The sequence below is a fragment of the Cylas formicarius genome, unplaced genomic scaffold (assembly GCF_029955315.1).
Source record: "Cylas formicarius isolate icCylForm1 unplaced genomic scaffold, icCylForm1.1 PGA_scaffold_8__14_contigs__length_24414737, whole genome shotgun sequence".
In the NCBI taxonomy this organism is placed as follows: Eukaryota; Metazoa; Arthropoda; class Insecta; order Coleoptera; family Brentidae; genus Cylas; species Cylas formicarius.
Window position 1 is genome coordinate 19,280,953 of NW_026844361.1, and position 26,359 is coordinate 19,307,311.

At 37.6% G+C, this 26,359-nt stretch overlaps 5 protein-coding genes across 13 annotated transcripts; 2 read left to right on the forward strand and 3 right to left on the reverse strand.

Moving 5' to 3' along the window:
* Positions 1–112: 112 nt before the first annotated feature.
* LOC132706825 (sex-lethal homolog) lies at positions 113–6,559 on the reverse strand. 6 transcript variants are annotated; one of them, XM_060678395.1, is made up of 6 exons: positions 6,504–6,559; positions 6,187–6,230; positions 5,752–6,056; positions 5,483–5,680; positions 5,272–5,423; positions 113–869 (listed from the first exon to the last, which is right to left on the reverse strand). In XM_060678395.1, exons 2-6 carry the CDS (start codon positions 6,214–6,216, stop codon positions 706–708), a joined length of 849 nt encoding a protein of 282 aa, XP_060534378.1. In that variant the 5' UTR covers positions 6,217–6,230; positions 6,504–6,559; the 3' UTR covers positions 113–705. The 6 variants fall into 6 exon arrangements, with proteins under 6 accessions (XP_060534378.1, XP_060534374.1, XP_060534379.1 ...); XM_060678391.1 differs by having other exon boundaries at positions 5,272–5,432; XM_060678396.1 differs by having other exon boundaries at positions 5,272–5,432; positions 5,752–6,032; positions 6,504–6,546.
* Positions 6,560–7,716: 1,157 nt separating this feature from the next.
* Positions 7,717–9,490, forward strand: LOC132706223 (ran-specific GTPase-activating protein-like). Its single transcript, XM_060677430.1, has 4 exons — positions 7,717–7,909; positions 7,986–8,183; positions 8,236–8,470; positions 8,528–9,490. The coding sequence occupies exons 1-4, from the start codon at positions 7,895–7,897 to the stop codon at positions 8,731–8,733; spliced, it is 654 nt and encodes a 217-aa protein (XP_060533413.1). The 5' UTR covers positions 7,717–7,894; the 3' UTR covers positions 8,734–9,490.
* A 114-nt stretch (positions 9,491–9,604) lies between these two features.
* On the reverse strand, positions 9,605–16,930 carry LOC132706369 (MDS1 and EVI1 complex locus protein EVI1-A-like). 2 transcript variants are annotated; one of them, XM_060677659.1, is made up of 8 exons: positions 16,462–16,573; positions 16,093–16,385; positions 15,859–16,033; positions 15,577–15,800; positions 15,362–15,521; positions 14,137–14,577; positions 10,389–10,753; positions 9,605–10,224 (listed from the first exon to the last, which is right to left on the reverse strand). In XM_060677659.1, the coding sequence occupies exons 1-8, from the start codon at positions 16,470–16,472 to the stop codon at positions 9,773–9,775; spliced, it is 2,121 nt and encodes a 706-aa protein (XP_060533642.1). In that variant the 5' UTR covers positions 16,473–16,573; the 3' UTR covers positions 9,605–9,772. The 2 variants fall into 2 exon arrangements, with proteins under 2 accessions (XP_060533642.1, XP_060533641.1); XM_060677658.1 differs by lacking the exon at positions 16,462–16,573 and adding an exon at positions 16,630–16,930 and having other exon boundaries at positions 9,606–10,224; positions 16,093–16,429.
* Positions 16,931–17,245: 315 nt separating this feature from the next.
* LOC132706549 (retinaldehyde-binding protein 1-like) lies at positions 17,246–26,247 on the forward strand. Of its 2 annotated transcripts, none has more exons than XM_060677927.1 (5): positions 17,246–17,397; positions 23,642–23,936; positions 23,994–24,177; positions 24,233–24,409; positions 25,965–26,247. In XM_060677927.1, the coding sequence occupies exons 1-5, from the start codon at positions 17,391–17,393 to the stop codon at positions 26,166–26,168; spliced, it is 867 nt and encodes a 288-aa protein (XP_060533910.1). In that variant the 5' UTR covers positions 17,246–17,390; the 3' UTR covers positions 26,169–26,247. The 2 variants fall into 2 exon arrangements, with proteins under 2 accessions (XP_060533910.1, XP_060533912.1); XM_060677929.1 differs by lacking the exon at positions 17,246–17,397 and adding an exon at positions 20,548–20,732.
* On the reverse strand, positions 17,672–19,513 carry LOC132706550 (protein windbeutel). 2 transcript variants are annotated; one of them, XM_060677931.1, is made up of 3 exons: positions 19,331–19,513; positions 18,205–18,948; positions 17,672–18,144 (listed from the first exon to the last, which is right to left on the reverse strand). In XM_060677931.1, exons 2-3 carry the CDS (start codon positions 18,748–18,750, stop codon positions 17,950–17,952), a joined length of 741 nt encoding a protein of 246 aa, XP_060533914.1. In that variant the 5' UTR covers positions 18,751–18,948; positions 19,331–19,513; the 3' UTR covers positions 17,672–17,949. The 2 variants fall into 2 exon arrangements, with proteins under 2 accessions (XP_060533914.1, XP_060533913.1); XM_060677930.1 differs by having other exon boundaries at positions 19,286–19,513.
* Positions 26,248–26,359: the final 112 nt, after the last annotated feature.

Below are 26,359 nucleotides of genomic sequence, written 5' to 3' on the forward strand. Positions count from 1 at the left end.
ATACAGGGCGGGAATGAACCTATCCCAGGATATTCCATATTCCGTGTGTTCTATGATCCGATGGAATTTTGTTTGGGCGGTCGCGTCTAGGGATTCGATATAGCGCTTCTGAAACCGCGCCAAAAAAATGTTCCACCTTTACAAATGTGATTCCACACCCTTCAACGGGACTTCTTAACACTGTAGTTCGTATCGCCCAGTAAATCAACTGGGATTGGAATTTACAACCCAGGAAAGCCTATTGGTTTCTCGAATCTTCCAATAGATGGCGCTTCAAAGCCTTCCTTAAATATGTCATTCTTATGGAACATGAACGAGGGTTGCCAAGTATTGTAGTATAGTGTGGATGAGGTCAACAGATGAACAAAATTGCAGTAAAACACTACACACGTTAAACAACAAATTATATTTTATTCACAATTCTTAAAATATAAAATTATACAAATATGACAGATAGATCTTTATCCATCGCCCGCGATTCATCCGCCGCCGCCGCCGCGCGATACCATTTCCCCCAAAAATGTGAAACAAAAAAACTATTTCCGTTTATCACAAAACGAAACGAAACTTTGTCTTCTCGGACGGGAGTGGGTTTCCGGATAGTGAAATGGAAGGGGGGTGGGGGGTGTTATTAAGAAACAAAACGAAACAAACAAAAAAAAACAACGTTCTCGACGATATGGATAAGGGGGGAGGGGAGTTCCTTCAGTAATAAAACTGGTTGTGGAAGAGGGCATCGCCGGCCGCCAGGTTTCGCAACGCGGTAGATAAAATCGGGAACCGGTTCGGACGGGTCTGGGGGACACCGGATCTGGCGGGCACCGTCGGATCTCTGAACGGCGGCATGAGGTTCGGTCTAAGCGGGAAGCCTGGAGAGAGAGGAATCTGTGACAAGCGCGGTCGACTATTTAATTCTATAAGGTCTTTCAAAAAAAAAAAAACTAAACCAAAGGGTGCCTTAATTGCGGTAACTTATGTGCACGACCGTTCTGTCAGTCGCGCCATTATCGCTACTAGAAGCACTGTTGATAATACAAAAACTTTTAAAGCGATGCTGAAATGATCAAAAGAAATCTCAAGATGGGTAGGTTTAATATGCACTTGGGCGATCCTCTCAAATTCCGTTCTCAGTCAGACCAACAATCAACATGGCCACTGACAGTTCGTCAATTCGGTGGGTTTCAGTTAGGCATTTTTGCGACGAAAAACGAGTTAGTATATAGAAATCGCTGTTTAAAATGAAAACTGCGCAAAATCGAGGGTTAATGGGTAAAAACTGTTATTGAACGCCTTTGAGGAGCTTGGTCAAATGGATTGTGTCTACACTGATTTGTTGAAGGCGTTTGATCGTGTTGGTCATGTACATCTCTAATGAGCCTGGGCCTGATGCAGCGGATTCAATGCCTTCTGTCTGGTCGTACTCAGTTGGTTCGTATTAATAATTACGTGTCGGGTAAAATTGATATTTTTTCGAGAGTTCCCAAGGTTCTCACACTGGACCCATCCTTTTTAACCTGTTTATAAATGATATTGTCAGTGTAGTCTGGGAATCACAATGTCTCTTGTTTGCGGATGATTTGAAGATATTCAGGAGGGTTAGATCGCGCGAGAATGCTCTGCTGCTTCAGAGGTAGGTGGACAGTGTTTGCATGTAATCTAAGTTTAATGGCATTGCGTTCAATGTCAAAAATGCTGAAAATGCTGTAGTATTAGCTTTAGTTGTTCGTTGAGTATGGTTCACAACCGATATAGCATTGATGAAGTCAAAATCTAAACCGTCACTAGCATTAAAGACTTAGGGATTTTTTTAGATTCTAAACTAAGTTCTGTGACACATTTTGCGGAAGTGGTAAACAGGTCTATGCAAGTCCTTGGGTTTGTTGTAGACAACTTCCTCCACATTGCTTTAAAATCCTCTATATCTGTTTGGTTTACTCCAGGTTGGACTATGCATTTGCGGTATGGTCTCCATATTGATCTCCATCGAAGCAATTATCAGAAAGTATCAGATCAACTACAGTATTACAGCTTCAATATTGATACTCTTCAAACCAGAAGATTTTATTTATTGTCCAGCTCTTTTACATAGACAATTTAACGCATATTACAGAAACGGTGATAGCTCCATCTTCGACATACCTTACCACTGTGCAAATTATGGAGCTTACTACAATGCTGAAAGTGTGCAACTGTCTAAAGCTTGATCCTTTTGTGACCACCCTCCGCTCATTTCATTCTGATGAGTTCTTTTTGAGAGATGAGTCGTTCAAACGTTCAAAGCGTTTGATTAAAAAGAATAGAAATAATGACATATTTCTAGCATTATTAGCTTACAGGACAAGTCTTTTGGAGTTGGGTTGTCACCCTGTGAACTTCTTATGAACCGAAAATTGCGGTCAACACTTCGCATCTTGCCGAGCAAATTAGGTGAACCGTTAAGTCCTCAATCGCATTTTTTGCAAAAAGAAAAGTTTTTAAAACACAAATCACAGATGAATTATAATAAACGAGACAATCCTAAAGATATGGACACATTCAAAGTGGTCGACTCGGTGTGGGTGGTCGATATTCGCAAATATGGCAAAATTATCGAGATTTGTGATGAACCGCGTTCTTATGTAGTAGAAACCGACTTTGGCCAATACCGCCGAAATCGTTGGCACCTAATGTTAGCACCCTATTATTTACCACACACCCAAACTGGGTTGCCAAAAAATTTGTTGGATACTAATCTAAGTAGCGCGTCATCTTCCTCGTGGCAATATCGCGAATCTAATCCAAGTGTGTCCAAAGAAACTAACAGAAATCCAAGTATGGAAGGATGTGCTCCCCCTCAGAGTGATTCAGGTGAAGTGCGCGACCGAAAGACTAAAGTTACGCAAGATATTATTACAGTGCATAAAACTGCGACACCGGCTAGGCCAAAGCGTGACGTTAAAAGGCCTGCATATGTATCCGACTATGTTTAAGTTATTTGTCCACGTTGGTGAACCCCAGCTTTATTATAAAAAGGGGATGCGCCATCAGGCCATGTTCTATGGTAGACATGCTTGTAGAAAAATAAAAGTGTTAAAAACGTATATTCGGCGTATGTTATTTAAATGTTATAGACAATAACACGACATGGACTTATGAACATTTTTAGACTCATACGAAAAAAAAATAGAGTCCTAAAACTCCTACGAGCTCCTAATCAATTTCGTTACCAAAAACTACAAAAAACTTACACTTTGTGATGGGGCATGTACATTCTTTTAGGAATATTTCTCTTTTTCTTTATCTGTGTTCTATTTAATATAGCTTTCCGCGAACAATATCAATGCTGCATCCATGGTTTCTGCATTTTTATTGGAATTATTAGAAATAAAAAGAATGAACTGTGTATGTATATTATACTTATACACAAAAACTTAACCTCAACATCACTGACAATTCGTGTCGCAGTTTTTGGAGCGACAGGGTGGTGGGGAAGAGACCTATGGCGGAACAAAATATTACTATAGTTTGCAAGTAAAATTAGGAATGTTTGCGTTGGAATTTTTGTATTCATAAAAAAAATTGTTCGTTTGACAGTGCCCTTATGGTTTCATCCAAAAGTTCAATATTAAAGGACAGTTTTTTTCTGGTTTCAAATCCAACCACAACACAAATTTGACTGACACTCAAGAAATATTAAATGACAATTAGCTTTTAATTTTGCTTCTATATGTCTAGTAGCTACATAGTCCAAGCCATATATTTATAATATAGTGGCCCTATACTGCGGTAAAAATTAATGCCCCGCAGGAGGCATTGATCTTTTCTTTCTAAACAGCAATTTCCACAGATTTAACTCGTTTTCCCAAAACATTTAACGGGATCCAGGCGTCTTTTGTGAAAATACTGCCGTAAAAATGCGGAATCCAAATTTACTGCCGGCCTGTCAGCAGCCATATTGGTTGCTGAATTTCAAATTTCGCGCATGCGCACGTTGAATGAACTTTCTCTAAATTTTTTTCATAGTTGCTTGATAAATACTTGTATTATCGACATAGGCTAGGCCTCTATAATTCTCGCAGCTATATGGAATTATTTCTGCAGAATGAAAGGAGAAGAAATTCTAACCCCTTTCGTTAATGAATTATGGGACGTTGAACTAGATGGCGCCAGTCTGCTCAAAACCGCTAGATGAAATGTTGGCGATATACGAGAAAGAATTTTTTGCAGACAGGGCTTTGTATTGACATTGGAGCAAAGCATTTGCGGCAAATGTTCTTTAAAAGCCCAACATGAAATTACTAAATATCACGGCTACCTCTGATTTAATTTCATTTTTTTGAAAACCCCTTACATATTGCACGTCAAAATTTATACAACAAATAATAAATAGGGGGAGTGGTGGACACCCGAAACGTTTGGGGGCCAACGTTACGTGGGAGCAACACCTTTCGAAAAAAATGTTTCGCCCCATTTAAATGGTTAAAATAACAACAAAAAGAAGACTACCGCGTTTTCGGACATTTACAAAAACAGATCAATGGTCGGTGGTAATCCGTATTTCTGTTTTGTTAGGATAAAATTGCGTTACTAAAAGCGCTTATACAACAACAAAAAACAACTAAGTATAAATATTATACATATCATTAGACAATTAGATCGTTTAACGAGGATGGTGACATGTTATATATTCGCCGCAGACGTCCAGTTTCCCTCATTTCGTTCAACAAGCTTATGCAATTGCATTTCTAAAACTTCTTTTTTTACAATTTGGAGCAAGGTACAACGTTCCGAATGTCAACTAACACACAGCGTGCGAGAATCCACAGAACAAAAATATTATCGCATTTTGTTTCGTTTTAGCAAATTTGAATAATCTAGTTGTCTACAGCTGTCTCCAAAATCATTAGAGGAAACTGAACCTCACCAAAGAAACATTGTAAAATCTCAAAACAACAAACAACAAAAATTTTACTCCCGAATTTTGTCCAATTCAAACACACATAATATTGATGCTGACCTGACGCATGCGCAGAAGAGGATGATTTCCACATCACCTTCAGCGAAAATTTTTTATTGGTACAATTTTCGAACGTATTAACTCGAGAGTTTTATGTACAAATCAGCATACATATATATATTTACAGGTCGCTCACACTGTCCTCGTCATAATAAATAATTTAAAAAATCCTAGCCTTAGACTATATATAAATATAAATTAATAATTCATATTCCGTGAGGGCAAAATACAAAAACGAAAAAAATCCTCTCTCCACTAAAACCGTCTCCGCTTACCCCTATTGTTGAACGCCATCGGGTGCCACGCCTCCAGGTACTGCGCCTTCTGGCGGCCGTGGTCCTCGGCCACCCTCACACTTAATGGAAGAATGGCATTCTCGAGCATTTTTCCGTCGAGATTCGCTATAGCTGCTTGGGCCTCCTCGCCTCTTGAAAACCTAAACCATTGAATGAAACACTCTAACTAATTTTGAGTGGCACAACTGACCGTACGAATGCAACGCCCCGCGGAAGACCCGTATGTTTATCTTTGAGGACGGTCCTTTGCACGATCTCTCCGTAATCCTTAAACAGATTCTCAACCTCCTCTTCCGTAATTTCTTTCGGCAAGTTGGTAATATATAGATTCGAATCCTTCATGTCGGTGCCCGGAGGCCTCGAATATGACACTTTTAATCTCTTATTTCTAAAAACCGCGTAATTATTTATCCAACTTTATACACTCAAAGAATTTGCACCAAATAGGGCCCTACCCACCTAAAATTGAAACCATTAAGTGCATTTATGGCCTTGGCTGCGTCTTCCTCTCTGAAATATTTGACGAAACCGAAGCCGTAACTGTAGCCGGTTTTATAATCGCGCATGATTTTAATATTTTCAACGTTACCAATGGGCGCGAAAATTTGCGCCAAATCTTCTTCTGTCGCAAACTGCGGGATGTAATTGACAATTAATTTAGTTTTGTCAATACCTCCCGCGTAATTGTCGCCCGAGCCGTTGTTTGAGTCCATCGCGGAGGTTTGAAAACTCGCGTCTTCCTGAAATTGTGTATTTGACGCAAACTGAAAAATAAATTGACATGACAGGAGTTTTGTTTTGCCAGGCCTACTCTACGAACTGCACAGCCACGACACCCAGGTGTATAAAAATTATTACATTAAATTTCTAACCTGTAACAAAAGCGATACTCACCGGAAAGGGTCCTAACTGCGTCCCAAACATAATTGCAGCTTAACCTGAAATCAGAAATTGACTGCCTACAAAATAAGTCCTACAGAAACCAGATAATGACAATTATATTTCCAGGTGATTTCTAACAGCGTTTAAATCGAATATTACATAAGGAAAACTAAAGTAAAACTACGTCAAAATTCTTTTATAATATACACACCGATGTTAGGTTAGAACAACCGGTTTTATTATTTTCTTATTTGTTAACAAATCCACAAAAAATCCGAACGTTTGCTATTAATGAACAAGAATGTGATTTCTAAAAAAATACTAATTACCTAAAAGTAATTTTCTTTTAATGTAAACAAAAACAGCGTGAAATTCACAATAATCTTATTTTATCTATGGTCGTATGGTTCAATTCAATTCAATTATGCGTTTCACAAAAAAAATGTTGGGCTCGTCTGCTAGGATCATTCGCCCATTGCCGACTTCCGTCGAGGATTTTCGCTTCTGGTCAATGACCACCACATACAAAGAAGAAGAATAACCAATAATTTGCTCAGCTAGCAAAAAACGATTCTGACCGATACCAAAAAAATCGGCTTCCACCACGGACCATCCGGGCCCATCCGGCCTCCATACCGGCGTGAACAGGGAAAAATGACGGGGCCGACGACGATTATCACTTTAAAACATGCACTGAACACTAAAAACACTAAGTCCACACAGTGGAAACCGATATCAAACTTTTGAGGACGAATACAAGGGATTCTGTCGGGAGCGAACGGAGGTTAAACCGCCGCGTGCAATGCTCCACCACAGAATCCTGGTCGTATGGTCAAATTAAAATAGAAAAAGCTCTTCTTCACTTTTATTGACCTCCATTGCTATGATGATTCGACTTAACGAAGAAAGTTTTTTTCATTTGGTTTCGAAGATCCGTAAATACGATAGTTTGCTCTAATAACCGTAAACATCTCAAGTACCATTTGGTGACTTCATTCGTCGATTTCGTCTTCAATGCGCATATCAACGCTCTCTTTTCAACTCATTTTAATGTATATTGCTAGCGCTCTTCTTGTTCACTTATAATAGATTTTTTTTTACGAAATATCTGTCTATAATATCCAAATTATTCAACATATTTAGAATGTAAAATAATACAATATACTTTAGATAGAAAATATCAAACCATGGTAGTTACAAACATTGTTTAACTGAAACACATTGTACAAATAAATATTTAATTTACAAAATAATGGAGCAATACAAGTAGAAAACACAAAAACACGAAAGTTCTTGGTTAAGGACAGATTTTAGACTCGGAAGGTACACTTATTACTAAAATGCCTTATGTTCAAGGCATTTAAAATGTACTAACCACGCGTTACTGTCCGCAGATGCCATACCCTTGACCACTTACCTGGTGCTTAAGGAAACGAATTGGGTTACGTATTTTGGGCACTATGAGCTTCGCCGTTTTGGTTAAAGAAGAAGAATCCTCACGCACAGACTAATAAATACAATTGTAATCGTCCGTCCTTTATGGTTGGTTGGATAATTTTAAATTGCCCGATTTCTGTGATTGGTGAAAATAAACCGACAACATTTTTAACGTTGAACTGGTTTGTTTAACGAATCGTCAAGCGAATAAAAAAAATTTTAGACTAAAAAGAGAATAACGAGAATAGGAATAGCCAGACCCGCAAACACTTTACAGATAACCATGAGCGAGATATCGGTATGATTTACATAATTAATAATTATCATGCGGCTTTGGGTCATAACCTAAATGGTATTTTCTCTTTGTTGTCAAGGAAGTACTTCCACAAACCCCGGAAAGAGAGCATAAACAATCCGAATCTTCGGATACAGAATACGATGTGCACTATTCGCCCATTATAAGTTTGCCTGAAGTCCAAGTCTCATTGAATGAAGATGATGAAACAGAATTCCTTAAGATTCGAGCTAAGTTATACCGGTTTGATTCTCTTAGCGAACCTGCAGAGTGGAAGGTAATGTTTTGTATTTTGCGTCAAACGTTTATTCGTTATTGTTTTGCTATAGGAAAGGGGTACGGGCGAATTGAAAATTTTGCGCCACAATGAGAATAGCTCATTTCGCATTGTAATGAGACGCGACAAGACCCTAAAAGTATGCGCAAACCATTTTATAACTCCTTGGATGGAACTTAAACCAAATTCAACAAACAAGAAAGCATTTATCTATACCGTGTTGGGTGATTTTGCAGATGAACAAGTCAAATCTGAGTGTCTTGCAGTGAAGTTCGGGTCTATGGAGAGTAAGTACTATTTTTCTGATTTAGGGGATTTGAAACTCACTGATGTTTTTATCGCAGATGCAAATTTGTTTAAGAATAAATTCGAAGAGGCCAAAAAAATACTTAAAATTGACTGTGATTTATATAACGGTAAGGTAGATAAGCTTATTAATGATTCATTGAATGAGAGTCTGACCGAGAATCGAAACAATGAAGAGGCTGAAGAAATTACTAAAAAACTAACAGAATTAGAAGTTACCAATGAGGATGAAAAAGAGGAGTAGTATTTGGATATATTTTTTTTTAGTTAGGTATGATTTTAAGTTGGTTTTATTAAATTTTGATATTCTTGCTTGGCTAGTGTAATAGGTCTTTACATAAGGTTAGTTACAATTATTTTCAAATAATTTGTTGAATTAGTAATTAATAATGATTACAATTGTTACAACATAAGGTTTGTTTCACTGCAGTTGTAATACATCATCCATACAAAAACTCATTGGTGTTAGCTGTTAGAAAAGGGTTAGTTCATATGTGCAACACTCATTAGGGTTTTGTTTTGCTTATAATTGTTGTGGGTTTAATTGGATTTCGCTTGACAGATGACACCTATATTAAAACTATTCTATACAGAGTGTTATTTAAATAAGTTAAAATAAACTTGAAGGGAATGAGCTAAAGTTCTTATAGACATGGGCCCTAATGCTTGTTTCCATTACAGGTGTCAACTTTTTTTTTACTCGAATTAGCCGATTCTGTTGTAGAGTTAATTTTTAAGAGTTTACTTGTTTATATGTATATGATGTAAATGATTTTTTTACTCAAAAATGAAAACTGATTTATTGATATTAAAACAAAGTTTGTCAACTCGAAATTTAGCCACATAATAGTAGTTCGATCTTCTGCGTATTCTAATTATTACACAGGTATTTCTAGGCATGTTGTACATTCCAAGATGTATTTTTCTAATTGTTGGACAGTTGTGGTTTTTTTATAAATATCGCAGATATTTTTTTAGATTAAGAGAGCATTAAAGTTTTCTACCGATTTTTTTTGTTTTACTTATTCAAAGTGGCCACAAAAAAAAAACGTGGGAACCGGGAGAAAACGGGGACAGGTGACCTGGGACCAAAAAACAAAAAACACAGTATTTAAAACAATTTATTTATAAAGCAGGAGATAACAATACTACTTGCAAACACTTTCTGCAACCCCCCACTGAAAGGATATTGAACAATAAAATGAAAAAACAAAAAATTCCAATATATGCCAGAAGATTACTTGATAGTGTATGTATATATATGTACTCTAATTACGCCGCTCTCACTCTTGCACCTCTTCCGCGGCCACCTCCACCCCGTCCTCGTACACCAAATACTCCCCCTCCTCGATCATCTCCTCGTATTGCTGCCCGTCGCCGCTCGCACCGCCCTCCTCGTACTCGACCAGCTGATCTTCAGACAGTTCGACGACTTCCGCGCCCTCCTGGTACTCCCCGTCGTCGACTTCTGTTACCTCCTGACCCTCCATGTAATCGGATACTTCCACGTACTCCCCGTCCTCCCGTTTCAGTCTAATCAGGCGACCATCTTCTCCGATCATCTCCAAATACTCCCCGTCTGGTATTTCCTCCAGCTCCTGAATCACCCTCACCTCCGTCTCTTCAGTGTCTTCATTTTCTTGTTTCAAGTCGACGAACTCCGTCTCCTGATGCAGCTCGCCCTCCTCCTCTTCTTCATCCTCTTCCTCCTCCTGGATATGTTTACGGGACCGAGCTTCAACATAAAATATTTTTTTGGCACACCCTTATGAAGTATATTGAAACAGTAAAAGCCATCAAGTTTAAGTATTTGATGATCTAAGCCCCTACGAACCCATTCCCACCTTCCGGTCGGCCAAAAAGTTTCCGTAGATAAATAAAATGGTAGACACGCCTTACCTTGGACCCTGTCGTCGTCGTCCAAAACCAGACCGGCCTCCTCGCCGATTTCCCGAATGATTTCATTGATGTCCTCGTCGTCCACGCCTACTTTCACGCCCTTGTTGTTTTTCGGCCCCCTGTACGTCAGGTTGGCCTCGTCTTCCGGGTCGAGGTACATCGTCTCCTTGCTTAACTCCTCCAGGATCAGTTCGCGCTTGATGATTTCGTCGGCGTGCTCGGTCGCCTGGTGGCTGTCCAGGAGATACCGTCTGCCGAACGCCTCCGAGCAAATGTGACACTTGTACCGTTTCGTTTTATGCACCGTGTTGGTGTGGTAGTCCAGCTCGGCAGCCGACGACTTACGCGCGTGACATATTTTGCAGCTGCAACGAAATTTGTTTTGAAGAGATCCCACATCGGAAGAGCAATCAATATTTGCCGACGCCATGATCTAATACATGTAAAGAAAGTATGAAGTTGGCGTTGAAAACAACGTATGTTGTAGCTATTAACCGATTTTGCGATTTTTAAAATATTGTACTCGTATTTGTTGTAATTATTTTTTGCTCGGAGTTAAACTTATAATGACGCAGTTTCGAAAGCAATTTCTATATATTTAGGTAACGAAAGAGTTTGGAATTATTTATTAATTTCGTCGTAGGGCTATAAGTACTTGAATCGGAATTTTTAAACTTCTAAACTTTTTATACATGTCTTATTAAGTTTTAACGTATTTGTGACAATTTTCAACTGAGAGAGAGTCATATTTTTTAGAAAAAAACTTAATTTTGAAATAAATAACAACTGAAAGAGAAAATCTGAACTTTTAGTTCTTATTTATTTTGATAAATGGATTTTCATCAAGTAAAAGTCACCTCAGTTCAACTTAATTTTGGCCTTACAATCATCTACTTACTTAATTATAAAAGCGTAATTTTCTAACTCACCTCGTAAAATGTATGTATGGCGTTTCAAAACAAACCCGAAAAACTGTTCTGGACATTCAACAAACATGGCGGAAAATATCGTTTTAATTTTTTATCTTAAAAACGAAAATAAATAGAACAACAAAATGTTACGGAAATATTATAGAAACAAACTTACCACATATTTTTTATTTTTTTTATAGGTGGAGGGGAGGGGATTCAATTAGACGACCCATTTCATTCTTCTTAACTAAATGTAAGAAAAAACTTAGGCACTTATGTAATATTTTATTGTTCTATCCATTTTCGTTTTTAAGATAAAAGAATATTTATTTTTCCACCATTTTAAAAAAGGAACCATCAATTATCTAAATATATGGACTACATATTACGCACACATTAATTTATTAAAGAACATCTTCTTATGGCGCCGTCTCCTTTCGAAGGTTGGCGATCCAAATAGTTAACGTGGTTCTAGATACGGCCATACGGAAGATGTCGAGCGATGAGCAACCAAACCATCGTCGAATGTCCTTTAACCAAGAGTTTTGGCGCCTGCCGACCGACCTTTTGCCTTGGACTTTGCCTTCTATGATTAGGCGCAGACGTTCATACTTTTCACCTCGCATTATGTGCCCAATATAACGAGTTTTTCTTTCTTTGATGGTAAGCATAAGTTCTTTTTGCTTTCTCATACGATTGAGAACTTCTACGTTTGTTACTCTTTTTATCCATGATATTCTTAGTATACGACGATAAATGTACATTTCAAATGCATCTATTTTCTCTTCTAGTGATGGGTTTAGGGTCCAACTCTCACATCCGTACAGAAAAACCGAGAAAACATAGCATCTGACCATGCGTACCATGAGCTCCACGCTCAAATCTGATCTCACGAAAATTCGTCTCATATTCAAGAATGTTTTTCTGGCCTGACTTCTTTCCTTGGATCACATTGATCATTTATGATGCTCCCTAAATATTTGCATGAAGACACTTGTTCCACCGCAGCACCATCAACATTCAGACGAACCTGAACAGGTGTCTTGGTAAATGCAATGACCTTAGTTTTTGTAGTGTTTATGAGGAGGCCAGCGTTTTCGCTGTATCGCACTATGTGATCCATTAGCCTCTGCAGATCCTGCGCATTCTCGGCTAGGACAACGGTGTCGTCGGCATATCTGACGTTGACCTTAATCCTACAGTCGATTCTGTCCAGAGTATAAGTTGAATAACAGCGGCAATAACACACAGCCTTGCCTTACACCTCTTCTAAGCATGATTGCCTCTGATGTTGTTTCTTCAATTTTCACTACTGCGTTTTGCTTCCAGTAGAGATTTGTAATTAATCGGATTTCTTCTCTATCTATTCCAGTTTTTTTGAGTACTTCTATTAGCTTTTGGTGTTTAACGCAGTCGAAAGCTTTTTTATAATCTATGAAGCAAGCGACTACATTGACATTCATGTCCCTGCATCGCTGAGTTAGAACGTTCAGCGCGAATAGCGCTTCACGAGTACCTAAGCCACTGAGGAATCCAAATTGAGTTTCATCTCGTTGGTATTCGCATTTCTTGTAAATTCTGGTGTGAATTATTCGGAGGAATATTTTGAGAACATGTGACATCAGGCTTATCATGCGGTTTTCATCACAGTTCGAAGCATGGGTTTTCTTGGGCAGGGTAATAAATGTTGAGCGCAACCAGTCTGTTGGGACAGTCCCTGTACGGTAGATTGTGTTAAATATTGAGGTTAGCAGTTGCAGTCCCTTTCCCTCTTGTTCGGCTATGAGTTTTATAAGTTTGGCATGAATATTGTCTGGGCCGGTTGCTTTTCCGTCTCTCTGGGGTTTTATTGCGTATATTACCTCGCCTTTGGTGATATCAGGGCCATTAAAGAACATAAACATACTAAAAAAATGGCTGCTAAAATATTTCCTGTAACCACCAGTTACCGTAAATAAGATGAGACCAGAACACATAAATACTTTAAAAAACGATTGTTACTTCAAAAATCTTACAAAAGTTTTACACTTACGAATTGTTCATCCTGTATGTCATAATTTTAATGTTTTAAAATGCTAGTCGTGGAACACTCTGTATAAATTTTTAGTTTTTTTTTAGCAAAATGGATGTTAAAATCATTTCAGACCTCCATCTACAATGCAAATTTTTATAAGAAGATTTAAATTTTACTTCATTTTAATACTCCTCGAGCGGCAAAATATGTTTAAAAATTGAGGCAATCTAATGTCCATATTTTTTGACGATATTCAGTAACTTTTTGGGAAAATCGCTATAGAACAAAGTGTGGAAAATGTTAAGCCGCACACTTAAAATTCGGTCCAGATGTGTCCTGACGAGACCTATTCACAAAGATGTAGGGAACTTCAGATTTTACCGATTTCACAGACATTTTATGGATTTTCAAATAATTTCTACGAACGATCTTGAAAAGTAACATTTAACATTTATTAAAAATTACCAATATATACAACATCTTATTATTTTAAAACATCTTTTTAAAAAATACCACGGGTTGTCCCGGTGCTAGTATTAAAATAAAAATAATTAAATTAATTTTTAAATAAATCCACAAATTTTTTAAACGAAGAAAAAAAAATCTAAATTTTGTCTCTTAATTTTTTTCCTTTCCTTCAGGTTTATAAAACTTGTTTATTTTAAGTTAAATAGAATACTTTTTAAATCGATCTATTTTGCTATTTTTTTGGTTGAATTAAAAAATGGTAATTAGCGTTTTTTTTAAGAGTTCCGGCAATGTTGCCAAACGTCAACAAATATCCCCAAATGTTAGGATATCGCGTGCACCCGCAAAAACTCACCTGTACTTGTAGTTCGGGTCCTTGTGCAGCTCGTGATGGCGCTTGAGCGAAATGGGCGACTGCAGCAGCACCCCGCAAAACTCGCACTTGAACGATTTGAGTTTCAAATGCGACTTGTAATGAACGCGCAGGCCGAAAGGATTTGCGATCACCTTCTTGCATATCTTGCAGACGCACTTGGCTTTGTAGTGGCCGGGGATCTTGTTTTTGCCGGTCTGAGTACGCGATTTCGGCTTTTCTAGTGACACGCCGTTCGCGTCGTGCCCCGCCTCCATATGGTTCGCCAATTTCGTCTCGGAACGGAACAGCTTTTTACACACAGGACACGACGAGTCGACATACTTCGCGTGATACGCCATGTGGCGACGCAAGTAGTCCGAACGGACGAAACCCTTGCCGCAAATCTCGCAGAAGAACGTCTCCTCGTTGGAATGCATCAACCTGCAGTTACATAGAGGGCGTCGCGAAAAAATTCAAGTCATTTCGAACCGATTATTTTTCTGCTTTAATTTAATGTATAGTAAATTAAAGTAAATTATTTCCCCGAAAATTAACGATCCAATTCGAGTTTTAGCAATTTTAAAACTCTCAGAAATGCCATTTTAAAGTAAAAAAATAAAGAGATAACAGTAAAGATTCCTTCAAAATATATCAATCAAAAATTAAACAGGTTATCTGAAGGATTAATATTGCTCACCTAATTCTCTCACATCAATTTTCAAACCATTAATAGCAAATTAAAAAAAAAAAGTAATTTTATTTGCAGAGGTTCTTGATTTTAATACAATTTTTAGTTCCAGTTTAAAATATAAATAAAAAATCAAATAGAAATTACGTATTAATAAATAACTAAAATAAATAAATAAATAAGATATATTTTTTCAAAGGTACTATTTTAATCCATTTTTTTAACTCTTAAGATAATCTTGATTTCCCGAGTACCTTGTGTAATTAACTTCAAAGGAATGAGTCGAGGGTGAGGGCTTACGTTTAGTGCTACTAAGAGAAAAACACTTATTAATGTTATTAGAGAATTTCATGCATAGTAAATGAGATAAGTAGTTAACCTCATAAGCAGAGAATTTATTCATGCAACAAAAAGGGTTATGGTTACTTACCCAGAATAAATAAATATACAATTATAAAAAAAATATAAAGCGACTAATAGAAATTTAGTTGATATCTTGTATGATATTCTTATAATTTTTTTTTTTAACGAAATTACCTGGCGTGACATAGCAGCTCGTTGCTGGTGAAGAAGCTTTTGTAACACTGTTCGCACTCATAATCGCGGATGTTGTCGTGCCATTTAAGATGGCGCTCTAGCGAGCTCCGTTTCTCGTAACGTTTGGGGCATCGGTCGCACATAAACTTCTGATATTGTTCTGTAAACAAAACATAAAAAATAACAATAACAGAAGACAACGATTTGTGGTTAACCTCTATCGTCCTCCTCTTTGTGAACATGTCGGATGTGGCACTGCAACGAATTCATCGTTTTGAGCACTTTCTCGCAATGCGGACAAGGGTAAGATTCTTTGGGGTGAACGTTACGCTGGTGGGACTTGAGTGCGATCAACGACGAGAAAGATTTGCCGCACTCTTCACAAACGTGGCTGGAATGCTGCTCTTCCTTGTGATTCCTGAGGTCGCCTCTACGCAGCCTGCAAAAAATTGTTTGCGCAAAAATAACAATCAACAAGACGATCAGTTGTAGCTCACTTTTGCAAACAAATGTCGCACTGCTCATAGTCGCACTCGGGAGCGTCTTTGACGCTCTCCATGTGTGTTTGGTACTCCACAAGGTTTGTAAAGATCTTGGTGCATTTCTCGCATTTAAAGTGACACACCTTCACCGTCTTAAACTTAAGGTTGGGAAGCTTGATATTCAATAAATCTGGTAGAGGAAACCTGGTTCATAATTTTTTTTCTATATTTTTTATGTGCACTCCTTACCCAGCTTTTTTGGTGATTGCTCATTGCCCAACGCTTGCTTCTTGGCTTTGCTACCGTTGTTCTCTTTGTCGTCGTCATTGCAGTAACTGTGGTCCCTTTTCTGGGCGCCCTTGCGTTTATTGTCTGGCAACTGCTGCGAATCGATTGAGCTCTCGTCGAAATTGTCGGAATCAGCCACGGAAATACCGATTTCCTTATCATCGCCGTCATCTTCTTCATCCTCCTGGTTTTCGACTTTGAGAACCTTATCCACATAGAGGCATCTTTCGATAAATGTTGCGCAACCTTCCAGGCTGTTGAAACATTTGTGGCATATCACACTGTCCTCTTCGATCACCTGGAGTCGAAAAAAATCGCTTTACAGCTTACCTGTCTGTCATTTGAATTACCAAAAAGCCAAACGCTGATTACTCGTTTTAAGAAGCGCTTTAAACAACCGGGAAAAAAACGAAAGCTATTCTTTGGCAGTAATGACTACAGCATAGGCCGTGGAAGTGACGGAGGCAAAATTTAAAGTTTAAAGGCCGGAACTCTTACCACGAGAGGCACGCAGAAATCCAGGACATCTTTAACGCAACGCACGCCGTCTGTCCATTTATCCGTTACCCGAACGTACTCGTCTGGACTTGTGTCCGCCCAACAAGTTCGGCATTTTATTAAATCGTCTGTTTCTACAGTTTCAGGACTGGTCATTTTAACTTTAGATTTCTTTAGATGATGTTCTATGAGCACAGAACACACAGCGAAATATCTTAAAATGAAATCCGATTCATTTTGGTTAGTTCGTTATAGACGCGGCACCATTGAACTCCAAACTACGCGAGGCACGCTCGGAAATGTGGACGCTCACAAAATGGCGATTGTCAAGACCCTTACGTCACGATCGACATTGTCGATAATTAGACGATTAGAACCGATGGCAGTTTTAATTTATAAACTAATAGAATACTATTTTAGACTTAGCATATAGCTCTGCAGTAAATTAAAAAACTCTTAATTTATTCATACTAATTATTAAAACGGAAAAAAATAAAAAGTCGATAGATTCACATTCGATAACCGAGCCCAACAGTTATGGGTTATGAATTATACCGCTTGAGAACGCTGGCGTTTTTGGCGGGACGTGCAATCTTAAGTGGGAGGGCTTTCATGATACAGAATATAAGTTGATTTTTCAAAAAGAATTTGCCCTATGCTATAGTTTTTCCTGTTTCAGAATTCCGTTATGTGAATTGTATCGGCATTCCAGCACAATCATGCGTGCTTTTCAGAATCAAATTCAGTGACGCAGCTGTAAAATGCAAGGTAGAGGGGGCAACTGTTTTTTACTGAAGCTGATGTTCACGTGTTAGGGTGGTTTAGAAGTTTAGATATATTACAATAGATTACGCGCATAATAAAACATTCACGGGGTTCCTATCTACATTGAACTTACACCTTTACCCAATGCAATACCTGGTCTAAGCAATAGAAAGCAAATAACTGTGGCTTATACTTTCAGCGGGTCATTGAGAGTCCTTTTTAATTTTTCTTTATAAAATAAATTAACAACTTTTGGTGAGGAAATAATGAAGTATTGTACCATTTAACATGTATATTTCGAATAAATACCATGGGATAAAAAATTATTAACCTCCAAACTCACTCTTAATACAATAAAAACTTGTACAGCCACAAATATTCTGGAATGTCCAAAATTATAACATTGTATAAAACGGATTGTATTCAGTCAAAGCTGTTGTCATACTTCAATAAATAAAAAACATCATTATCTCTTATATATAGGAAATAACCACAACACAAAATAAAATTTACAACCCCCAAAACAAAAAGTAATTGCTTTATGAAAGCACTATATCAGAGTTCCGATTTTGGTAATGTAAATGCAGATAGAATATTAATTTTATTGGATAGTTCCTCTTTCTTCTCTTTGGTTAGTTTCCCTTTGGCTATTATTTTGTTCAGTCTCTGCTTCTCCTCTGAAATAAAATCGTCCTTTTCGAGGGCCTTTTTCATGTACTTGATGTAGCGGTTAGCAATCTGCTTCTCTTTCTGTAACCAAAATGAGATGTTAAACATAAAATATCCACCGACAAGAATATTCTACTATACCTCGGTTTTTAGGTCTTTAGCTTCAGTTTCAGCTTCGAATACTACACTCGCCTTGTCAAAAGCTCCGGAAAACGCCTGTGCCAATTTATCAAATTTCTCTAAGCATCCTGGCAGACCAAGGTAAATGTTTGTATGGTCCCTGATGAACCTCTTAATGTCATCAACAGTCCAGGGCTGATTGTTGTTATATTCAAAGGGCTGGTCCTCTCCTTGCACGAATAATCTCAAGGCGGGGTAGTCGTTTTTCGACTTCACGCCGAATTTCTTGCCCAAATTCTCGTTTTCCTTGTCGCCCCAATCTTTTATGCCTACCTGAGCGAACAGAATCTCCGACCTGGCCTTCAATTCGTCGGCAACGCTCATGAAAGCCTCGTGCTTCTCACCATACGGATAGGAAGGATCAAACTTTGCCACCGCGACCTCAAATTTTTGCACGATTTTCTCGAAATTGTGTTCGTCCAAATTTACGGTACCTTTATTGGCGACAGCCGCGAGCGAAAAACTCGCGACCAAAACAACACAAAGGGTTGACTTTAACGCCCGCATTTCTCTCCTGGTTGGGTAATTTTCACTTGCCAATCGTCGGAGTGTAACTACGTTTTTTCGAAAATACCGGCTCGAATATATTAGCGCTTGGCCTCAAATTGATTTTGAAAATAAAAAGTGGTACACGTCAGTTGTCAGCGGTTGTCAACTTCACATGGCAGCTCTCCATTGGTGCGATATTGTCGAGCAGTGCCGGCTCTAGAATTTTCCAGCGGTGTACCACCATAGAATTATTTAAAAAAAGATAGTGAAAGCAAAAGAAAACATAGCAAAGAAGACGTGCCAAATTAATGATAAGATTAACTATTGATTAATAACAATGTGAAATGGAAATTTCGTGCGTTAACGACTAACTAAAACTGTGAGTGGAGGTGCTTTTTGGTGTTTCGTTCTCTGTAATAATAAGCATGTTTCTACACACCAAGAATAAAACTCACTTTCAAGGAGGTGGAAAGCATATTGCTTGAACGTTTCACCTGACGAATTTAAAAAACCACGCCAAAAGCTTACTCCGACTCTGTATTTAGGTAGTTACCTGTTAAAAAAGGCAAATCTCCTTATCAATGGTTCTAGAACTTACAGCTGGAGAGGTCTGTTGATTATTTACACAAAAAATTCGACACAATCACCGAAAACTGATTCCAAACGATTATTTTTAGACTAGCCGATTAATTTTTAAAAGCTACAAATTTTTTACGATACCTACTACTGTCGTATGCAAAATGAAAAAAAAATTGATTAGGTACACACGACTGCAAAATTGTAAGACTGTAATTATACGTTTTCAGCAGGCATGTTGACACGTATAAGCGCAATGTCATAGCAAATCGGTTTGTAAAATTTAATCCAATTACGGAAAATTATAGATACTTAGCTACTAATTTAAAATTAGACGTGCCTTGGATTTTGATCAGTAACATGATCGAAAGACAAAGTTACTAGATTTTTTCCATTTATTCTTTTAAAAAATTTCATTGACTGCCCGATTATAGGAAAAATATGATCAATTGATCGAATGGAAAAGGTTTCGCTGTAAGCGCAAAAGTCCTCGCACAAACAAAATTTTGCGTTTTAATCCTGGTGACACCCTGTATAACTAATAACAGAGCCATTTAGTATGTCTTCGAAGTCTTAACTTATAACGTAAATAATATATATAAACTACAGTTTCTTTGTTTAAAGAAATAATTTTTACTTTCTAATGAACTTGAAATTCTTTTCCCGGCGATACCACACCAGCATTGGTTGCACAACGTTGCCATCCAATGGGCTATTCGACATTGCGGAAAATAATATTAATTTTCAAATCAAATTTGGGAACCAGGTGGGAAACTGCTTGTGTTAGTACCGATATATCATACAGGGTGCTACAAAAAGTTGCACTTTTTTTAGATTCACCCTGCCTAACTTGACTGTGCAAAAAGTCTTCTTCACTATTAAATTAATGAAAAATTTAACAATTCTTACGTTATGCTCCAAAAAATGTAAAAAAAAATGCCTTTTAAAAATAATATTCAATTTCTTTTATCGAAAACAGTAGCAGGGCCCCCCATTAGAAATTCAATTAGTTTAAGCCTGATCGGGCAAAGCCGAACTTTCCAAAATATTTCGAAAATACAGATTATTATTGTTATATTTTACCAGAGCTATTATAATAGATCATCTGACGTAACTCGCCCTGTATATATATAGCGCCGGTCATTGTTCGTTTTTTTTCGTGCGAGATCGCATAATAGCGGCAATTTAATATCGTTAAACTGCAACAATAAATTACGGGTAACAACGGGGCGACAATACAATAAAGTAAAATTGTGTGTTTGCCGATAAAATTTCGAAAAGACAGTGTTAGTACAATTATCATCGGTTTTCCGCTTCGGCAATTTGCATTTCAGTATTGCATTTTCCAAGGGCGCGGCGACGAGAAAATTCCACGCACTCCTGAGCCGCGTCTCTCTCGGAGTTAAATATAGTTGCTGTCCCAGGTAGGTGCGAGCTGTTTCGCCATCGGGCTTCTCTGTGATTGCCAGTGTTGCCAACATAACTTGTCTAACTTTTTCACATACATAAAATGCTTCTTTTTACATTAAATGGCTACACCTCCAAACCCCAAACCGCGGCTCATTTGCTATTATTAAACTAGCCTATTAGTAGATCAGCTGTTGTATATTGCAATAATGTATATTATGCAACAAGTGCGGTAAACGGCATTTGACTCACGAGTTTATTTGACACGAGCGGAGCGAGTTTTTAATAAACGAGTGAGTTAAAAAGTTTACCGAACGTGTTGCATACTATACTTTTTCTACGACCGTTAGTTTTTGGGTACATTTTCGCAAAACAACACAAATACATTCCTGGCGTCTTAGTTATCTTGAACAGTTATGTTGCCAAGTGAAAATTTACGTTTATATTTGGACGTAATGTAAATTGGGGTGGAAAAATTCGCAACAACGTGTCTTAACAGCGTTTTGTATGATGACGTCATTACTGGGAAATGTTTTCTCGTAAAATTTGGAGTGTACCAAAGATAATTTTAATAGCGACAAGACCTAGCGGCGTTCCTACCTAAACCTAGACGTTTAATTACCTACCTAACTAAATGCCAGTGCTAATCTAAACGTTCTCGTACTCATATTATGTTTCTTTAAGAGCAAATTTAAATCACTTTTAAAAATAAATAATGTTCATCATAATCAATTTGATGTATACGTGGAGTATAGGTTAAACCAAATATGCATTTTGTGTTACAGTAAATTGTACAGAGGTCGCCCCTGAGATTGCATGCAATTAGCAAGAGCGACATAATTCCTAAGTTTTCGTATTATTTCATTAATTAATACGGGTTATTTCCATAATGTCTTTATGGGCAGTTCAACAAAAAATACGAGTAAAGTAGTATTACACGTACACCGTGTAATTAAGTACGTATTCAGGTATATACAAAATATACATTTATTGACTGGACTGGCAAACACAGAATGTTTATTGTTATTCTTTAAAGTGTAGGTGTCATACCCTTTCTTTTTTTAATCACCTTCACCTAATTCAACGATTTCGATTTATATTATATTTAGCTGCTAGAAAACCATTCATTCTGTGTGACATGTGACGTGCATGGTTTCCGACTGGGAAGTACTGGAAAAAAAATGTGTTGTTCGAGGCAATAAATTCCAACGGACCTAATTGTCGCTTGCGTCAAATAGTCATTGGATTCGAGCCCGTACAAGGAATTAATTAACTATGTAATTGCGGTATTAATAAAAAGTTATATCTGTACTATAAATTTCAATACCCTGTTAAAACAATTGCGGTGGAACCTTAAATACGTCACACGTTGGGTTCCAATAAAAAGGCGTTGTCAAACAGCAAAAACCTGAGCTACGATATTTTTATACACGTATTAGACAATTTCGTATTAAATTCCAGAAAATTTACTTTAATTAATTTACTGTTAAGTTCATATTCTCGTCTTATCACATTATGTTTGTGCTAGAAGAGTCTGATAATTCTACAGGGTTATTCACGCTACACAATACAGAATATGGTGTCCAAAATACAAGGCCTTCCAAAAGTTTGAATTCTGGGATATGTGAAGTCCTATTACGATTACTTTTTAAAAATGGTTTCATACTACACAGGGATTCAAAAGTGTTAAAAATATCAAAGTTGTATTTTTTATACGGAACCTCCTTTATATTATTGCATTGTTAGATTACATAGTTATTGTGGTTACGTGTGTTTCACTAAGGTTTTTCACATTTACGATCTGTTTTTAATACCTAAATCGTAAGATTATTAAAATGATTTGAATTTGGTCAAAATGTAATCTAACTTTCATTTCTCAGATACATAATGCATATTTAAATTATGTCAGGGAAATTTACAATAGAGGGTAGTGGAACAGAAGGCAAAATGGCCTGGGTTAACATTGAATACAAATAGTGAAAATACAGATACTCTGCCTCTTTTTCTTCACTTGAAGGAGGCTCTTTTTCTCGAAAAACTTCTTAGCCTTCTTTTTCATGGAACTCCGCCAAATAATACTATACAATTAAAACATTACAGCAAAATGCAGCAGTGACAAATTGGCCCCCGTCTGCTGATGTCAGTACACCACTTGCTTTTTACCTTTTGTGCTGATTATTTTCGGCAATGTCTTCGTTATGTTCTATCTGTATATCTCCTTATCAATAGCTTCAACTAAAAGCCAAAAGAAACTGCTAACAGAAACCTGATTAAACCCTACAACTCTTGCAGCTGAGGTGGCCCCTTGTTTATTGTATATCGCATCAAATCTCCTCATTTTCTTCGCTGTTGCTGTATCAATATTTTGATTGTTTCCATTGTATAGCTGCAGGCTAGGTCCAAGGGGTCCAAGTTGCCCGGTCCATTTTGCCTTTTTGCTATATTCTAGAAAACTGTAGATTATGTCAGCATAGGACATCGAAGAAATATGATATAGTTTGAAGCTAATATTAAAGACTATAATAATATCTAGGCACCTTATTACAGAGGTAAAAAGTACAGGCATTCAAATATTGTTTCGTTTGTATATTAAATTCTACCAAATATAGCTTACCTTGTTAAAATTTCGTAGGTCACTCTTGTCGGCTAGCAACTTCGTAGAGATTGCGCAAATAGTATTTAAAGAAATTTAAAGGACCGTTTTACCCGCAGGGTTCGTTTCCCATACTAATATCCCAATTATAAGAAACTTCTTGTCTTATACAAACACCATACCATACATATGCAATATGCACACTTTGTGTAATTATTTAAATTTAAATTTTGCGCCATTTAATTCTTTTTTTGAACAACCAATAATTGTAAGGTAGGGTAGCTAAAAAAAAGCGTTGCATTTTTTTCATTCAAATTTTTGTCTGCGTTTCAGGTAGCGACATGTCGGCGGTGATTCCCAAACACAACTTCAACGCCGAGGACGTCGTGAAAACTGGACGCACGTCTCTGTACAACATAGCCGAGATCAGAAAATGGTTGACTTATATGCCCGCGTTTCCTGCCGTGTCCGACGAGCAGATCGTGCTATTCCTGCTCGCCTGCAACGATTCCGTCGAATTTACCAAAAGCACCATCACGTATTACTTCAAACACCGCGCGGTGGCGCCAGAGTTCTTCAGCAATCGTGACGTAGACGGGGACGAACTGACCTTTACCCTCAAAGTAACGTAAGAGCTTTAGATTTGGCTATTCGTGGATAAAATTTGGAGCGACTTCTTTTACAGGAAAGCGGCTGTGATGCCCAACAGGACGAGAGACAATATGGCGGTCGTGATATGCGGCCTGAGAGACACGAGTTACTCGAATTTTTACGTAGAATCTCAAATTAAAGTCACCCTCATGTTAGTCGACCTCATCTGCCGCGACAACCCCGCAAATGGTTTTATTTTCGTTATTAATTTGAAAGGGGTAATAAAAAAAAACACTTTTAAAGAGACTTGATCTACTGCGCAAAACTCTTTAGGTTGGCATCATGCACGTAACTAGACTGAAACTGAGCGTAGTCAAGAAATTTTTCCAGTATCTTCAAGAAGCATTGCCCATACAACTGAAACAAATTCACATACTCAATACGAGTTTCGTATTCGATCGTATTATCTCAGTTCTCAAGCCGTTCATGCATAAGGATTTGTACGATATGGTGAGTTAGTAACTTTAAGTGAAAGTTGTCTCTTATTCATTAATTTGCCAATTTTTCCGATCATCACCAAGTATCATTTTTTCTGACCTACGACCACATCTTTACCTGTCCTGACGTTTCATTTCTTTTATGTGAGTCAATGATATATAAAATGATAAACCTGAGTTACGACGACGTTAGGCGGACGTCATAGATCGACCAATTTTTGATTGCAAATAAGTCGCTCAGACGTTCGGTTGGTGAGTAATTATATTCTGCATTTTCTGCAATGTTTTTGAATCGCTCCTACAGGAAAAAATATTTCATGCTGTTAAGAACCAAACAGACTATATCTCAGTATATTTCTGAGGCTATTGATGAAGGTTTTCAAATGGACGTCGTATATCTTGATTTTTTACATCACAAAATTCTAATCCACAAGCTCCGTGTCCGTGGATTCTTCGAATCGCTCCTTAATATGTTTTCTTAATATCTCTATGGCCATCCTTCCGATGACATTGCTTCTTCGGGCGTTCCCCAAGGCTCAATGTTGGGGCCATTATTATTCAACATTTTCGTTAATCGCATTTGCAAGGACCTTGATGTCAGTTTCTTTGTATATGCGAAAGATGTATATATTTTTTTAATCTGGCGTTCAGATGATTGTCTTACTCTCTAGGGTAGTTTGGAGCAAATCTACAATTGGTTCCTAAATAATACCTACCAACTTAATGCAGCCAAGTGTAATGTAGTTTCTTTTACCACCATGAGTACAGCTGTGAAATGTGAGTATCATCTTTTTGATATAACTATCTCCCGTTCTAACACTTTTTATGACTTGGGAGTAATATTCGACTCGAAATTATCCTTTGTTTCCTATGTTAATAAGGTACGTTGCACCAGAGATTTTAAAAATATAAAAGTGATTAAGAATATATATGTATGTATGGTATAAGTTGGAAGGAGTATATCCCCTCCTAGGCTTATTAAATAGAGTTGGTTATGTGTCTCTTGGTGATCGCCATAATTACCATTATTTAATTACTTTATTTATAAATATAAATTTTTTGATTGCTCTGACCGATTACATAGACTAAATTTTCTGGTTCCCCGCACACCAAGAACTAATATCTAAAAATTTTTCACCCATTTTGGTCCGCATTGGAATTCTATGAACTGCTGATCTGCAGACGTGTTTTTCCGCCTAACCGGCGGTCTGTACCAATGAAAATTAGGTAGCTATCTTTTGGATGCACAACCCAGGTGACGCGTCTATTTAGTGACCACCAAAACTGACGAAAACCATCGTTTGCTGTGTCAAAGTATTTATCATGGCGATTCAAATTCGTCCACTCCATATGACGTTGGGTCGCCTATAACATGGCACTCTTTGCAGTAGGTGCATTGCTCTATCCACTTCGCTGCTTATGGAAAAAGAAATTCTTGTTGTTTAACTGTGTAGAAATAAGCAGGTATTTGGTTAGTTTAGTTTCTAACCAACCAACCAAAACTAACCAAAATGATTTTCTAGGTTTGGAGTATAAACGGGGGGTAATGGGATAATCGGCTTTTCCAGATAATAACACATCCTGCGAATATGAACAAGGACGAGTTTTTCAAGAAGCACATTCCTGCCGACTGCATGCCATCCGATTTCTACGGCAGTCTGCCTGACCTCGATACGCTGAGCGAACACACGAGGGTGCAACTGAGGAGGATGAAGGAGTTTTTCGAGGATGACGAGCAACAGATGGACACCTACCGGCGGAATAGGAAATGATTTTCCTGGTCGACTAGTTCATATTTATTTCGGTATTAAAAATAAGGAATTTATAGCAATAAATGCTAAGAAATGACTTGGTTTTCGTTAATGTTACAAACGTCTTTCCGTCTGGGTTAAGAATGAGAACATTCTTCGCCTTATTATGGAAAACTATTACAAAATAGGGCCACGTAGTTACCAAAAGATCC

Excerpts from the sequence above, each read along its gene's own strand:
- LOC132706825 (XM_060678391.1), bottom strand. The coding sequence starts at position 6,216 with ATGTTTGGGACGCAGTTAGGACCCTTTCCG. Across the intron at positions 6,057-6,186 it reads CGCAGTTAGGACCCTTTCCG|TTTGCGTCAAATACACAATT; the intron begins GTGAGTATCGCT and ends TTTATTTTTCAG. Across the intron at positions 870-5,271 it reads GATGGCGTTCAACAATAGGG|GCTTCCCGCTTAGACCGAAC; the intron begins GTAAGCGGAGAC and ends CTCTCTCTCCAG.
- LOC132706223 (XM_060677430.1), top strand. Across the intron at positions 8,184-8,235 it reads GCGAACCTGCAGAGTGGAAG|GAAAGGGGTACGGGCGAATT; the intron begins GTAATGTTTTGT and ends GTTTTGCTATAG. Across the intron at positions 8,471-8,527 it reads GAAGTTCGGGTCTATGGAGA|ATGCAAATTTGTTTAAGAAT; the intron begins GTAAGTACTATT and ends TTTTTATCGCAG.
- LOC132706369 (XM_060677658.1), bottom strand. The coding sequence starts at position 16,785 with ATGACCAGTCCTGAAACTGTAGAAACAGACGATTTAATAAAATGCCGA. Across the intron at positions 16,430-16,629 it reads ATTTCTGCGTGCCTCTCGTG|GTGATCGAAGAGGACAGTGT; the intron begins GTAAGAGTTCCG and ends TTTCGACTCCAG. Across the intron at positions 10,754-14,136 it reads GACCCGAACTACAAGTACAG|CTGCAAAATATGTCACGCGC; the intron begins GTGAGTTTTTGC and ends ATTTCGTTGCAG.
- LOC132706549 (XM_060677927.1), top strand. Across the intron at positions 24,178-24,232 it reads TCGTTATTAATTTGAAAGGG|GTTGGCATCATGCACGTAAC; the intron begins GTAATAAAAAAA and ends AAAACTCTTTAG. Across the intron at positions 24,410-25,964 it reads ATAAGGATTTGTACGATATG|ATAATAACACATCCTGCGAA; the intron begins GTGAGTTAGTAA and ends CGGCTTTTCCAG.
- LOC132706550 (XM_060677931.1), bottom strand. The coding sequence starts at position 18,750 with ATGCGGGCGTTAAAGTCAACCCTTTGTGTTGTTTTGGTCGCGAGTTTT. Across the intron at positions 18,145-18,204 it reads CTAAAGACCTAAAAACCGAG|AAAGAGAAGCAGATTGCTAA; the intron begins GTATAGTAGAAT and ends TTTTGGTTACAG.